General features: G+C 40.9%; 1 protein-coding gene across 1 annotated transcript; it reads left to right on the top strand.

The window, feature by feature from the left end:
* Nucleotides 1-37: 37 nt before the first annotated feature.
* On the top strand, nt 38-13,475 carry ALKAL2 (ALK and LTK ligand 2). The gene is made up of 6 exons (XM_063150768.1): nt 38-147; nt 977-1,308; nt 3,635-3,688; nt 3,799-3,879; nt 6,251-6,317; nt 12,829-13,475. Exons 2-5 carry the CDS (start codon nt 1,026-1,028, stop codon nt 6,313-6,315), a joined length of 483 nt encoding a protein of 160 aa, XP_063006838.1. The 5' UTR covers nt 38-147; nt 977-1,025; the 3' UTR covers nt 6,316-6,317; nt 12,829-13,475.
* The last annotated feature ends 1,931 nt before the right edge of the window (nt 13,476-15,406 follow it).

Below are 15,406 nucleotides of genomic sequence, written 5' to 3'. Positions count from 1 at the left end.
TTTGTGGATACGGCGGGAGCGCAGGGACGGGAGGGGGGCGGGCGGGCCAGCCGCGGAATACTCGGACTCCCTGCCGTTCGCTGGCTGCTGCCGTCCGGGGAGCGGCTCCCGGGGGAAGACACCTCGGCGTCTGGGACAGAGACACAGGTAAAGCGGCCAGCGAGCGCCAGCAGCCTTCTTCCCCTCTTGCTTCCCTCCCCACGCCCCCATCCCTCCCGCCCCGCCGGGCCGAAGCGCTGCGTGCGGCGGGACCGGTGACAGCCGGACCCCGCCAGGGCTGGCAGGGCAGAGCCGCCGCACGGACCGGCCGTGTGTGAGGGGCGCTCAGTTGTCCTAAGGCGAGCGGCTCTGGGCATGATGCTGGCCGCTACTCCTGCAGGATAGGGGAGCGGGGAAAGAGACAGTAAACGGGGAGACTGGCAGTGCTGTCCCCTGCCCCGGCCGGCTGCCTCCCAGCCGCGCACCTCCCGTCCCGCCGCTCCTGCCCGCAGCCCGGCCGCGGAGGCCTGCAGCGAGAGTGGGGACAGCTGTCGCGGGTGTCCGGCGGAAACTTCGGGGAAAGTTGTCGCCCCTCGCCCGTGCTCCTCCGCTCCGCGGCGGGGCGGGGAGAGGCGGGGCGGAACGCCCGTCCCGCCGGGGATCGGCTCCGCCGGGGCACCCCCAGCCTGGCCCCGCTCCGGGGCTGCGCCCCCGCCCGCCCGCGGGGCCCGGCGCCGGCTGCGGGGAGGCCGAGCCGCGCTGCCCGCGGCGCTGGGGGCTCTGCCCGCGGGCCGGGCGCTGAGGGGCGCGGGGGCAGCGGCCGAGCCCCGCGGACCCCCCGCCCCGACCCGCCCCGCCAGCCCCCGCAGCCCCGAGCGGTCTGTGCCCCGCCTTGTGTAACCTGCCAAGCGGCCGCCGCTCTTTCCTTCGCTAGTGTTTCCGATTTCACCCCCACGAGTCTCCCCACTTTCGACCCACCCCCAATTTTCTCTTCCAGTGAAACAGGAGACCTCGCATAGCAGCGGATCCTTCCTCTTCATCCCCTCATGCACTCTTCAGGTCGGACTGCAATGAGTGGACTGAGGTCTTCTGGGCTGCTGGGGCTTGTACTCTTAATGCTGTCAGCAGGATACTGCAAAGAAAAAACAGACTCCACAGATTTGAAGGACAAGCAAAGTCTCTTAAATCTCATCATGGAGATCATTCAGGAACTGAAAAGGTACCACCTGGAGAAGGACAGTGGGATGCAGTACTTCTCCAAGCATGACTATAACTTGGATCGAAGGGAAGTGGCCGACTATGGAGGGTACCAGGACGAGCAGAGAGTTGGTAAGTCACAGTCCAATTTTTTTCCCTAAGGTGCATCGGTGAATGAGATAGTGCATCAGGTTACTAATTTTGTATTAAGTATTCACCACTTGAAATATGTGCAGATTCCATTTGGTATCAGAAACAGACACAGATGGCAAATTTGGAATAGAAAACCTCCATTCACCTCTCAGAGCCTTTTACTCTCTGGATAATGAACTCAACTGAAAGTCCAACTTCCTGTGGCTTTGAACAAAACCTAATAATATGGGAAAAGACTTAAATGGGGTGAGATCAAAGAAACAAGGGATGAAAACGCTTTTTTCCTGGAAGGTTACCACTTATTATCATGTGCTTGGTTTAAGTGTTTCTTGGAAATGACCCTGGCAAGAATTCTCCTGCACGACTGTAGCATGTCCTTAAAGACCTTACACATAGAAGTCTTCCCCGCAGCTCAGCTTCACTGAACTGAGTTGTTCACCCTGCTTGTTAGTTCCTTTTGTACTCCAGAGGTAGCACCTTTGAAATACCAGGGAACTGAGACAGTGCTCCTCTGTCACTGTGCAGGCTGTGACCAGTTTGGGACACTCCTGCAGCCATCCTTCTGCTCGTTTGATTGGCTCCTATCTAACCTGCTTAGTTTGGTGATGTACTTCTGTGCACTCAGTTGAAACTTGATTTAGTTCCTCCTGCTGCCATGTCTAATTTAGTGTTCCCTGTCACTCCCAAGCCTCTGCAGTGATACTGCTGCTCATCTGACCCCTCCAACTGAAAATGACTTTCTGAATATTTTCCAGCAAATATCTACTCAAGTTTTCCCAAACTGGCTTTCATTTTGATAGTATGCTGTTTATTTTGTCTTTATTGATCTTTTAAAGCTTCATTGTACCTTTTTGCCATTCTCATTCATAATTTGCATTTATTGGTGGTTGTCATGAAGATGTTGCTTCTCTATTGGGATGATTAATGAATGCACAGAGGAAGAGAGTTCTGTTCTCTATAAGGTCAACACAGGAGAGAACATTTTGTTTTACAAATGTTGAAGAGTCAGAGACCAGATTAAGCAGGGAACTGTGATGTGCACAACTCTAAATCTCATCTTGGAAGATGGGCATAGTTTTGGTCACCCTGTTGGTGCAAAACATCTGGCTTGTGTAGAACACTTATCTACAAAATTAATAATTCTGCTTCAGAGTGGATTAGTTGGTAGTGTTGTTACTGATTTCGAAGCAGGATTTTTTCATTCTGTTATTGTGATGGAGTTTTTCCCAGCAACTCTGAAAAGGAACTACTAGTTAGAGTCTTTCATTTCAGTTTTGGCATCACTTTCCTAGTGAGCTTGTCCCATGGGAAGTTTCTGAGTGAAGCATGTGTGTTTTTAATGCTCTTCATGACATAATTAGGTCAAATAGGATAAGGTCAATTTTACTTACACCAACTAAAGTTAGAAGTAAACGAAGAATGACTTTCGAGAAGTGTCTAAATTCACAAGTGAATCAGATCTGGATGGAAATGCTCTCTGCTTTATATCTGATAAGAGGTGCCAGGGGAATGAAAAAGGCTGCTCAGGCATTCATGGTCAAGTAAATAAAGCACCATATAGTGTATCATACACAATCAGCACTAAGCCATCAGCACAGAGTTTGTAACAGAAAGCAATCAAAGATAGCTGTAAATCAGGCAGTCACAAGCAGGGGTTAGGGCTAAAATGGATTTCAGTAAACTAGTTTCATTTTGCCATCTGCTGAACACAAAACACAAGGCGGTAAACCACAAACATAGGGAGCCAGAAGAGAGCAATTTGCTTGGAATAATTTCCTGTGAATTTTATTTACTGCTGGGGGAGGGAGGGAAGATTCCTGTAAGTAGATCAATCCAGTTTCATGATTACAGTAGAGCAGTGCTTCTACAGACATACCTGGGACAGAATAGTGGTTACATTTGTATAAGAGAATTAGAAGACACAACCCCAGACTGGAATATATCATTGAGTCTTCAACACTCGTGTAATATGAAAGAATTTAAATCTAGGTAAACTTCATAATGAAGTTCATAGAGAACTAAAATCTGACTCTTAGTTAATAACCATCGTCATTAATGATTTCTCACCTATCAGACATTGTTTCATCAGTACTGTGTTTCACAAAGCATTTTACAAGGTCTCCCTATGTGAAGTGACGGCTTGCAATTTGGCCTACTGTATGCAAAGGACTTCTGCCCTCCATGCACATGTCAAGACATACTGCTGATGTTGCTGGACAGAGTATTCCTTGTCTTCACACTATGCTTGGCAAGCATAGGTCCAGTGCAGCAGCAGAGTAACACTATTCTTTTTTCTGTCCCACAGAAATAGTTCCCAGAGATCTGAGGATGAAAGACAAGTTCTTGAAGCATTTAACAGGTATGTTTCAACTTTGCATTGGTATCCCTATTTCACATACATTACCATAAGCTACACTGCTCTACTTTGAGCTGTGCTGATTGATAACTTATTTTTTCTTTATCTTTCAGGTCCACTCTACTTTAGTCCAAAATGTAGCAAACACTTTCATCGGCTTTATCACAATACGAGGGATTGTACCATCCCAGCATGTAAGTAACAAAAGCAGGCACTTCTCTAAAATGAGAGGAAACTCTAAAATTTATCAGTTCTATCAAGTATCAGTAGTGATACAATGTCAGAATGCATTCCCTGCAAAGAAAAATTTGGACTGCTCTAAAATGTACTGAGTATTCTCTACAGCATTGCTAGAACAGCATCAGCATTGCAGAGAGGAAAATGGAAATAAAACTTTCTCATTGCAAATACACTGTGTAGAATGGCTGTGAACACTGCATCCTTAGGTACTGATATATTTGCCTCATGGGTTCCAAACCATGTGTTTGCTTTTCCTCTCACAAATATCTCATATTTAATTTTTCGTGCTGTAAATTCAAGATAGGATCACAAATCCAGGTGGGGTTATTTTACTTTTCATTGCTTATATATGTAAGACACATTTTATAGACATTTTCTATTTTGACTGTTCAGCTACCAGTCTCCCAGTGATGTTGACAATGAATCTTTGCAACACTTGTCTTCAGTGAATTATAAAAGTATAACTTGTTAGCTTAGGAAAAAAAAAATAGTGCTGATGGACACAAGTAAGCAAAAGCCGCTTATGATGCCTCATCACTGTTGGCAGCACAGAGAATTAAATAAAAATCAAACACTGACATTTATCAGTCAGTAGATATGACTCCAGATTCATACTGAGGTGGACCTGTTGAGTAAGCAGATGCTATTTTAGTACAGCCTTTTCAGAATGGAAGCACACTTTATTTTACTTGTCTGAGGTCAACCAGTTGGGTCAGTAGCAGAGCTGGGAATAGAAACAAGAGTTACAGATTCCAAGTTTCTAGTATTAATAAATATTTCAGCCCAGTGCATTTTAAAGGCATATTTGGTAAGAATTGTGCACATTTTCTCTATTTGTAAGGCTGCAGATCAGGAATTCCTTGGAAACACAAGGCTTTCTAGATGACAGGTAACCAGATCACCCTCTGTTTACATGGGTGGAGATGTGAGTTGTTCATAACTTCTCTGTTCTGAACAAGCAATGGTCATTACCTTTTTCATAAGGATCTCAACACAAATGTCATTTGGCTCAGCACTAATGAGTGCTCCAAGCTGTGAAGCTAAAAACTAGTTGGCCTTAAAGGCTCTAAATTAGCCTTTTCCTCCTGACACGTGACATACCCACCAACACAATGTCTGGATAATGGAGGATCATTTGTCTGAGTGGAAATTATACCATAACTATGCTGTGAGTTGGGATTGTTAACGTTTCATCTCCAGATGAAACATTAGATGTAGTTACCCATTACTGAAATAAAGCCTAAAAGAAGTGAACATCACCTACTGGGCTGGACCAACTAGCATATCTTTAAAGTAACTTTCTTCTAGGAAAATGAGACAAACAGCCTGCCTTAATTCTTCATGCACAGAACAATGTAACTTTTTAATAATATCCTGACTTCAGATAATACTGTTCCTTGTGTATAGAGATCTGAAGGCCAAACAGCAAAGAAGCAAAAAGTGTCTCTGATGCTGCAGTGTGGTGTTAGCTAGTACAAAACATCGTGTTGGCATACTTTCTAGTACTTTGTACAGTGTAGTAGCATTGGTACCTGAAAAATAATTTACTTTTCTGTCTGTCCATAACCAACTTTCAGAATATTTTCTTTCAGTTTTTTATGGAAATGAAAAAGAAAAACCTTTTGAGTAATTTCTTTAGTTTTGCATTGGTTCCATGTCTTACTATGAATGCATGAAAAAGTTGAAGATACCTAAAATATGAATGACTAACAATAGGACTTCAGTGGAAAAAACATTTTTACTAGTTTTAAGATGAAACTTCATGCTCCCCTGAATGTGCATCATATGGTCATCTACTTGGGCTGGACTTAAGATTTGCATGAATAGAAGATGTTATTTGTCTAATTTAAGTGTTCCCAGGAAGAGAATCTGTTGGAGAGTGGCATTACTTAATATTAAGTTGACAGACTTGCTCATTGAAGGCTGGATTTAAAGGTGGATGAGCACTATTCTTTCTCTAATATGGAAATACTAGAGTCACATGTTTAGATCCTGCATGGAAGCACAGGCACAGATGTATAAATTTTAATACATACATACATACACTTGGAGAGCCTCCAAGCACTTTCATGCTGTTTGTTTACAGATAGAACATGTGCAGAAGTCAGTTGCATAGTTGGACGTGCCATTAGACATGGCTTTTAGTTATTACCCAGTTTTTATACATTCCTCTTTTAAGTCAAAAGAGTTGATTTTTATTCTGTTGCAAACGAAGGTATTCATTGAACTTTGCAATGACACTAATTTGCACACTGAAAGCGATTTTGATTTTTAAAGGCAAATTTGATTACTTTGGTAATCTAGTAATGCTTTTTTTTCATACAGACTATAAAAGATGTGCCAGGCTTCTTACTCGACTGGCAGTAAGCCCTATGTGCATGGAAGGATAAAGGTAAGCTTTTTCTTAGTAGAAATGACATTCCACTGCATAGCAAAGCAGCAGATGTTGTATTTCATACATGAAAATTCATGGGAGTATAATAACAACTGTCCTTTAGATAAGGTATTCCCCTCCCAGAGGACTTGAAGTAACTGGCTTAATCTGGCAAATTTTGGCATTAAGGAAAGGGTACCCCCTACTGGAAGTCATTACATAAATGTCCATGTGCATCATCTGTGAATTATTTATAGCAGCATACAGTTAGCAGATAGTGAATTTGTTGTTGCAGAACAAAACACAGCAGCTGTGGCTTATTTTTCAAGAGTTTACTCAGTACACAACTGCCTGTATCGACAGCAGCAGCCACCCTTTTATGTGTGCAGCTGTAGATCTGTGCTGTACTCAGTAGTACGAGTTAATATATACATAGCTGTACACATCAAAGCTTCATGAATGCAGATAGGTCACAGGTGCTTTTACAGTAACTCAGTTAAAATGTACTGCTAGTAGCATTGATAAACTATCTTCAAGCTATTTGGATTTTTTGGGATTTCCTTGTGTACACCTCTCATGTCTAGAGGTTAATTCCCTCCTTCTTTGCCTAGATGGGCCTATATTTCCCAAAAATACTTGGGAAGTTTCATCATGCACCAAAATAAAAACAAAAGCCAGTCAACCAAACCAAAAATTACTCCCAAACTATGTGTAGAGAACTGTAACATAAGAATACAGAAGGACTAATTTACATTCTGTTTTCAACCTTTACCTGAGACAAAATGTGATCTTGGACAAAGGGATAAATAATAGCCATGTGGATTTGTCAGTAACAAATGCTGTCAAACCAAGATGCTTTAACTCTGTGACAAAATACACATCTTGTGGAAGCAATCTGTGAGAAAAGTAATAAATATTAAGCATTTTATTTTCTTTTAAGCATTGACACTGTTTAGCACTTCACTCTCACAATCAAGCTAGGGAAATATGATCAAGATAAATGTAAAAAGGAATGGGAAAAATACATAAGTTGTTAGTGCTTCACTGTCAAAACTGGAAAAATGTACTGACCAATGTCACACAGCTTCATTATGGGTTTGATATTATTCAGTATTTTCATTAATAACTTGGGCAGTAGAATACTGTATTAATGTATTTCAGTACTAGAGGACAAGCAACCATGATACAGTACAACCCTGAAATTAAAAATAATCTTGGAAAATAAGCCAAATAGTCTAAAACCAGGATGACAGATAAAGAGCAGAATTATGAAGTCCTGTAGGATTATTCAGCCGCAGAAATACATGGAATTTGGTGAATAGTTAGTGCTGTTGAAAACAGAGGTAGTTGTGGACTGCAAACTAAGCAAGACAGCAGGGTTACACTTGAAGAATGTCAAACTATACTGGAATGTATAAGTAGAATCATAGTTTATGAAACTCCTGACACAATTACTGTTACTGGAATACTATATTTAATTTAAGGCACCACACTTGAAGACATATAGGTTCTTCTTGTATGAGTCCGAAGAAGAGCAACATGGATGACCAAAGGATTAGAAAACTCAGTATACAAGAAGAGTTACAGGAATTAGGATTATTTAATCTAAAGAAAACATGACTGCAGGAGAACCTGATGGAGCTATTCAATCTCATGAAGGGTTTCTACAAGTCATTCTCTCTATCCAGTCTGGATAAATGAGACTTAATTTGTTTAACTTTGCAAATAGGTGAATAATATTATTACCAATACTAATAAGCAGATACATCAGAGTGTGAAATTCTTTTCTCCCTTTCTTTAGAAAATTTTATCTCTATCTTAACAACCTGCCATGTAAACACGTAATTGTAATATGAAGGAATAGCAACTAAAGTAGTTCACATCTCAAGCTGGGAGTCTATTTAAAAATATCCTTTTCTCAAACAACCTTTGCACAACATATTTCAATGTCAGCAACTGTCCACTTCTTTTATTCACACAGACACAAATCAGTGGTGGTAGACTCCTTAAGCAGCCTCACTTAGCAGAAAGGAAGACTATCCTCTACCACATACATCTGGAGATGCACAGGTGTCCATAGGATTAAGCCTCTTTTCTCCTCAAGGCTTCTCCACTGCACCAGTTCAATTTGTGTTAAACAAATTACGTTTCCTGTTTTGTTCAGTATCTGATTTTGGTTTCATTGCAGGTTTATAAGTGTGCTGAGCTATAGTTGGACTATTACTTTGACAAACTAGTAGTTTTGTGGGATTTTTCAGATCTGTGGACATCTATCTATGTTTAGAGATCAATTTGAAGAGAAGAAAAAATACAAATTTATTTTTATTTGTAGTGCATTTTGGACTAGCACAGCTTTAAAGCACACAAGACATTGAAACCCAGAGCTCAGATCAAACAAGAAAATAACACGTGAAAACAGGAGTTAGACATGTTACTGTCACAACACACTCCTATGTGGCACATGTGTGTTTACGGTGTGACATGTCTTGTGGAGCCTTAACTTTTTCTCATGTGTCCTATACATATGTAACTGAGCTCCATCTTCTCGTTTTTTAGAGTGTATATTCCCTTTCTGCCTGTCCTACAGACATGAGCAATGCAGGGACCCAGTAACAGCCCTTCAACTTGTTGAGATTGCATGAGTGAAGCCAGAGCAGCAGATTTGTATTACCACATCTCCCAGTTGTGCTTTTTTTTTTTCCAGTCAGCCTCCCAGGCTGTATTCCCTGGCTGCCACCAGCACCATCACTAATTAATTTTATTCTGTAACCCCTTCTCATGGTCAACACAGCTATGCTAGAGTACTGTCCTTGATGCTTCTTTTTTTTGTTCTGTTCTTCGGCTTCTTTCTTGTGCCAGCTTCCTAATAGCTCCCTTGTCCCATGCTTGCTTTGTTCCACTCCATGCAGATACATCCCACAACTGTTAAGTTGTCCATATCTGCAGTAGGTTAGAGATGCCAGGAACACAATTCTCAAAGTCTTCACCTAAATAAAGTTCACAGTTCAGATCATGAGCAGTTCTGGTGACAGTCAGTGATGAATCTGAAAACTCCTTTGACAGCATTTGTCAAAGCCACTTGGCCACAGTCATACAGATTTTATTACTTCTGTTTGAAAACATCAGGTGCTACTGTTGGTGCTCCATCCCTTTTCCATAACCTGTCCTGTACATGTTTGCTAGAGACCAACACTGATCTCATAACTTACTTTGAAAACTTCTTGCACTGTGAGGAGGAGTTCAGGGTCTATGGACTGCATTATCACATCTTATTACATGCTTCTGTTTTGAATATTTCTTCTAATTTCTGTATTGACAAATATTAATGTGGTTTTAAGAACTTATAAAGCATCTACAGTTATTTCAAATAAACAAAGTAAAGCTAATGACCCACTTTAACACTAATAAATACAAGACTGGTGCAAGTAGTTGGAGTCTCAGGCTATGCAGAGAAAATGAGGTTTATACATTATAAAAAGTGTGTTAAAGAAATCTACCAGTTGCTTGTTCCTTTAAGATGAAGATGCAAATAATTAATATTTGAACATACAGGTCAAATACCTGTTGCAAAATTCGTAACAAGCTAAAAACTGAAATTTCTTTTGGAACTCCAAAAAATCTCTGTAAACTCCTCAAGAAGTATTGACCATACTAGTAATATGTGAAACAAATGCTGAAAATACAAGATAAAGCTGGAAACTTAAAATACTCCACTAAATATTCTGTTCCTATACACCATATTATATATCCATTTTTTCAAATTATTCTTAAACCAAGATATTTGGGTGCTTGAATTTTGTTTCAAATATGTTGTAACAATGGAAACAACAGCCCTTAATTACATTCTCCTTTAGACTGCTGCTTTCTCAGAGTAACTTTGAGTACATTGAAATGTCAGACACTTGAATTCCATAAAAGTGAAGGTGAAACTAAGATGAGAGGATTGTGTATTATTCAGTGAAAGCCTGATTTTTTTCTAGAAAGTATAGCTTGGTCTGTTTTATACAGCTGCTCAGGGCATGTCCAATCACCTCTTCATGATGCCAGGAATTGGTTCCCAAGTTAACTAATTTAAGACTTTTCTCAGAACTACTGCTTTGAGTTAAAAAGGCAGCCAGTGTGCATGGTTACTAGTGTGGCATCATCCAGGTTTATTAAAAGGTAGCTCACAGTTTTCCTTGCTGTGAGATGTCTGTGGCTAGCACCAGATGGAACATTTAGAGCTTCATAATCTTCAGTGCATGGATCTCTGTGATCACATTACAGCAGAATTCCACCTGGGTGTGCATACTTGGGAAAAGAATTTTTTTATATATAAGTATGAGGAGGTTCTGCTACAAAATCCTACTGGCACAGTATTTTAAAGTTTATATTGATATTTAAACCACTAAATTCTTCTCATATAAATTAGCTTTTTCTTACAGAGTTTATCATCATGCACAAGTAATAACCAGAATCAAATCTGGAAAGCTGCAATATGCCTTTATAATAGCTTTCATATGTGCTTTTAAAAATTAGCACAATTGGCTGGGGAGTTGTATAGCTACCTATGTTTCCAACAGAGGCAGTAGTCAGATTGCACTCAGGATCTCCACTAAGGCTATCCATCATCCTTCAGCTAAGTTCCAGTCTAATATCCCTAGACTGATGCATATAACAGACTATATGAAATTAAAAAAAAAAAAAATAAGTAGAACAAATTTATCAATGCTAAAAACCTGGGGTTTCTGAAAACACCAGGGGTTTAGAAAACTGTGATTAGCTGATACAAAACTGTCAAGTTCCCCTACAAAAGCAAGTGGAGATGAGATGACAAATGAGCATCCTAACCACTGTTTTTCACCCCCAGTGAGCTGCATATTCCCATCAGTAATGAAAAAAGTTTTTATTACATTTATTACAGTGTTTAACTTGTAGATTGTCCTACACACTGATCAAACCAAAAGCATGGTAATTTCTTCTAAACATCACTTTTTAACATCATAGCTTAAATAGGGTACAGTAGGAGCATACATAGATAAAATAAGCTAGATGAAAATGAAAGACAATGAAAATTTACATCAGTTTCCCCCTCTAAGGAAGGATATTAAAAAAAAAAAATAGAAGTAATTGTCCTATCTGCAAAGCCAGAAAAAAACCCTAGATTACATTAAGATTTTCTGTAACATTATTACATTTCCTAAATAGCTTTCAAAAATTGCAAAACTAAATGTTTAAATACTACTAACAAGTATTTCTGTATGCACCAATAGCTTGATTTTCAATGGATTATGTCAAGTCCAACTGACTTCGCATACAAATGATTCCATTACAAATTATACTTAAGCAGTAGAAAATGTAGAGAAGCTCAGCGTATCAGAGAATTCACACTGATCATTGGGAGGACAGTTACCTATGTTCAGACAGACAATATGAAAGTTTTAACTGTGAAAACTATCATCAGCAGAATTCTAGTATCAGATTATCACTGGTTTTTACCTCCGCCATGGATTTTTGATGGCTGTAAAACACCAAAGCTTCATCTGGGTCTGTTTGCATGTAAGAGTCTTTCAGCTGTGTAGTTCCTGCTGACTGAAAAAACACTGTACATCATTCATTTCTAAATAAGAACAACAACAGGCATAGAAACATTTGAAACTGGGTGGACAGACTTACAAGATTCAGTGCTCACCTGTCTAGAAGAGGATAGACTTCTGGATATGTGTATGTGCAGTTACACTACATTTTCTTACAAGCTTTAGAGGTGTGGGGGCATAAGGTTGTGAAAATCTTCACTGCTCAGCTTCTGAATCAACATTTCTAGAATATAGACAAAATACATACTAAGGAGTGTGGAAACCTGTAATTTTGTATTGGTGACTGTGATATCAGTGTCAAAGGCATGACAGTGATCTCATTCCAAGACTCTTCTAGAAGACTTCAGGCAGCAAATTGAACCACTGCAGCTCCTGCTTAGTTTGTGGTGGCTCAGTGTTGGCATGTTCCAGGGGGTATAGTCATACAAGCAACTCTTAAAAAGTTACTTCTATTTGTTTCTTATTTATATGAGTCTGAGTTTCTTCACAAAAGGGCCCAATGAAATATCAAATCCTTTAGATCCTTCAAACTGGGCACACCATGAACAGCTCCTGACACCAAGGCATTTAGAAAGCACTTTGCAATCTGTTAATGCTATTCCTGAGGTTTATTCACTTCTTGACTTCACAGATGCAGTCATTGGAACAGATTAACTAGGAGTACATTTTTAATAGGTAGAAGGGAATTTCCCCAGTGTCTATCAAAAATGAACCATCAGAGAAAATGATGCTTTCCAGAATTTCAGCCTTGATTAACAAAGCATTAATGTTACAGTTCAGTCAGGCTGGTATGAACTGAGGTAAATCTAAAATTCACTACTGAACTTTCCAAAGTTATTAGTGAATTCTCCAGTTTTATTTGCTACTTTCACGATGATAAACACATTGTCAAGCACATGTATGTGAGTATAAAAATAATGAAAGTCAATTTCTTCTTTCTTTTAATCCACCAGATCTTACTACCACGACACGGAACACCAAGAACCAAGAGAAGTGCCTTGGAAACCAACAGGGAAACAGAACTTACTACCTTTTAGCGAATTCCATTGTGAACAAGAGATTTATTTTTGCAGATTGACAGACTACTTCCCATAATTCTTTTAACATGCATTTTGTATGTCATTGACAGTTTGCAGATTGACATTCTTTACAGTAGCATAACTGCCAGTAGTACTTAATGCTCCATACTTAAAAACACACTACAATTGATGTGTAATGCTGCCAAAAATTATGTAAACACAAATATTTCACCAAGAAAATTCATGTTCTGTTGCTTAATTCTACAGTTTTAAGGAATGTTTGTTTGTATATCTAGAACTACTAAAGATCTGCTCCACAGTAGTTGTGGTCACTCGATATCCTTCATGCTTATGCAATTTTTAAAAAGTTTGGTTAAAACAGACTTGCATTGGGGTCACATTGTACCCTGGAGTACAAACTGCATGACAAACAGGAATGTTATTCCAAGTAGACATACTTTTTGGGACAGTGGAGCATGGATTTTGTACACAAACACAAGCTGCCATTAATTTACTTTATATAATAAATGTATAAAACATTCCAGTGAACGTGCAATATGTAAATACTGTAAATAACAAGCATAAGTAATAAAGTGTTTGGTATTAAGTTGTTCTCAGTTTGCTCTCTGGTCACTGAATCCAGGTAAACAAATTGCCTTCTGGCAGCTACTATCATTTATCCACACTTCCATCTCTTTCCACAGAGTTCCAGTTGTGTAAGAAGGAAAGGTGTACTCACTTCAGAGTTCAGTAACCTGGGCACCTTGGATTTATGAGGATAGATAGATCTGTGTGTTTCAAACCCACAGAATGCCCAGACTACCAAGGCTGCTACAATTCTCTACAGCATTATAAAATGGAATATTTTTTAAGACTAACAGATGCTCTGAGGTTTTTGTTTGGGTTTTGGCTTTGGTTTAGGGAGGGGCTCTCTGTTTGTTTTTTAATAATGTGCAGTCTGTTCACGATACTGCAGGACAATCTAATCAGAAGATATCCAGGAAATCCTAGTCTTGTAGAATTTCTAAGGAGTAAGTGTTATGCCAAAAACTTCAGCATACATTTCCCTTTCTTCCTTAAATCAGATATTAAATCCAGTTGTCACAGTAAAATGACTAAAATAGGAAGAAAAATTTTATGTGCAACCTATAAATCCATGTATTGGGTTTGCATGGCCAGGTTTTGGTACAAGAGAGGCTACAGGGGTGGCTTCTGGGACCATCTGCCAGAAGCTTCTCCATGTCCAGCAGAACCAATGCCAGACAGCTCCAGGATGGATGTGCTGGGCCAATGAGAAATGGTGGTAACACCTCTGTGATAACAGAGCTAAGGAAAATTTAAAAAAAAGTCAGTCACAGTTGTAATTGCAGCTAGAGGCAGTGGGGTGAGAACATGAGAGGAGCAGCCCTGCAGACACCAAGCAGGGTCAGTGCAGAAGGAGGGGCAGGAGGTGCTCCAGGCTCCAGAGCTGAGATTCCCCTGCAGCCCCTGGGGCAGCCCATGGTGAGGCAGCTGTGCCCCTGCAGCCCATGGGGATGCACAGGGATGCAGAGATCCACCTGCAGCCCATGCAGGAGACCCACACTGGAGCAGGGGGTGCCTGAGAGGAGGCTGTGACCCCGTGGGAGGCCCGTGCTGGAGCAGGGTCCTGGCAGGGACCTGCAGGGCTGTGGAGAGAGGAGCCCACCCTGGAGCAGGTTTGCTGGTGGCACTTGTGACCCTGTGGGGGACCCAGGCTGGAGCAGCCTGTGCCTGAGGGACTGCACCTGTGCAAGTGATCCACCCTGCAGCAGTCTGGGGGGAATTGGTGCCTGTGGGATGGACTCACACTGGAGAAGCTCACAGAGAACTATTTCCAGTGGGGAGAACCCCATGTCAGAGTAGGGGAAGGACTCCTCTCCCTGAGCAGCAGCAACAACCTGGGATTGACTGACCATAACCCCCATTCCCATCTCCCTGCACAGCTGGGGGAGGAGGAAGAGGTGGAAGGAGGAGTGGGGGAAAGGTATTTTTAAGGTCTTATTTTATTTCTCATCACCCTGCTCTGAATTTATTAGTAATTTCAGTTAAAATCCCCAGCATGAGTCTGTGTTGCCCATGACACTATTTGGTGAGTGACCTCTCCCAGTTCTTATTTCAACCCATGCACCTTTCATCTTATTTTCTGTCCCCTGTCCATTTGGAGAGGGGAGCAAGGGAGAGGCTCTGGTGGGTGCCTGGCATCCAGCCAGGGCCAACCTACTACAAACAAACCACTTTTATCTTAGTCCTGGCATTTACAGTTTCCATTCCATCCTCAGTTTGAACCACAAAATGTAAAACCAAAACCAAACATGACCCTCCCCACCCTGAGAACAATAGGAGCTGAGATTCTAGAAACTGCTTTCAGTGAGGACTACATGCTAAGTTCCATGTCTCAGTGGATGCAATACATGCCTGCAGAAAACATGGCTGTTGAAGAAATCAACTTCTATGGGATTCACTAAAGCTGCTCATCTGCAGTAAACGTGGG

Source organism: Melospiza melodia, chromosome 3 (assembly GCF_035770615.1).
Source record: "Melospiza melodia melodia isolate bMelMel2 chromosome 3, bMelMel2.pri, whole genome shotgun sequence".
Taxonomy (NCBI): Eukaryota; Metazoa; Chordata; class Aves; order Passeriformes; family Passerellidae; genus Melospiza; species Melospiza melodia.
The sequence above is the reverse complement of the archived record's forward strand: the minus strand, read 5'-3'. Positions and strand labels throughout refer to the sequence as shown.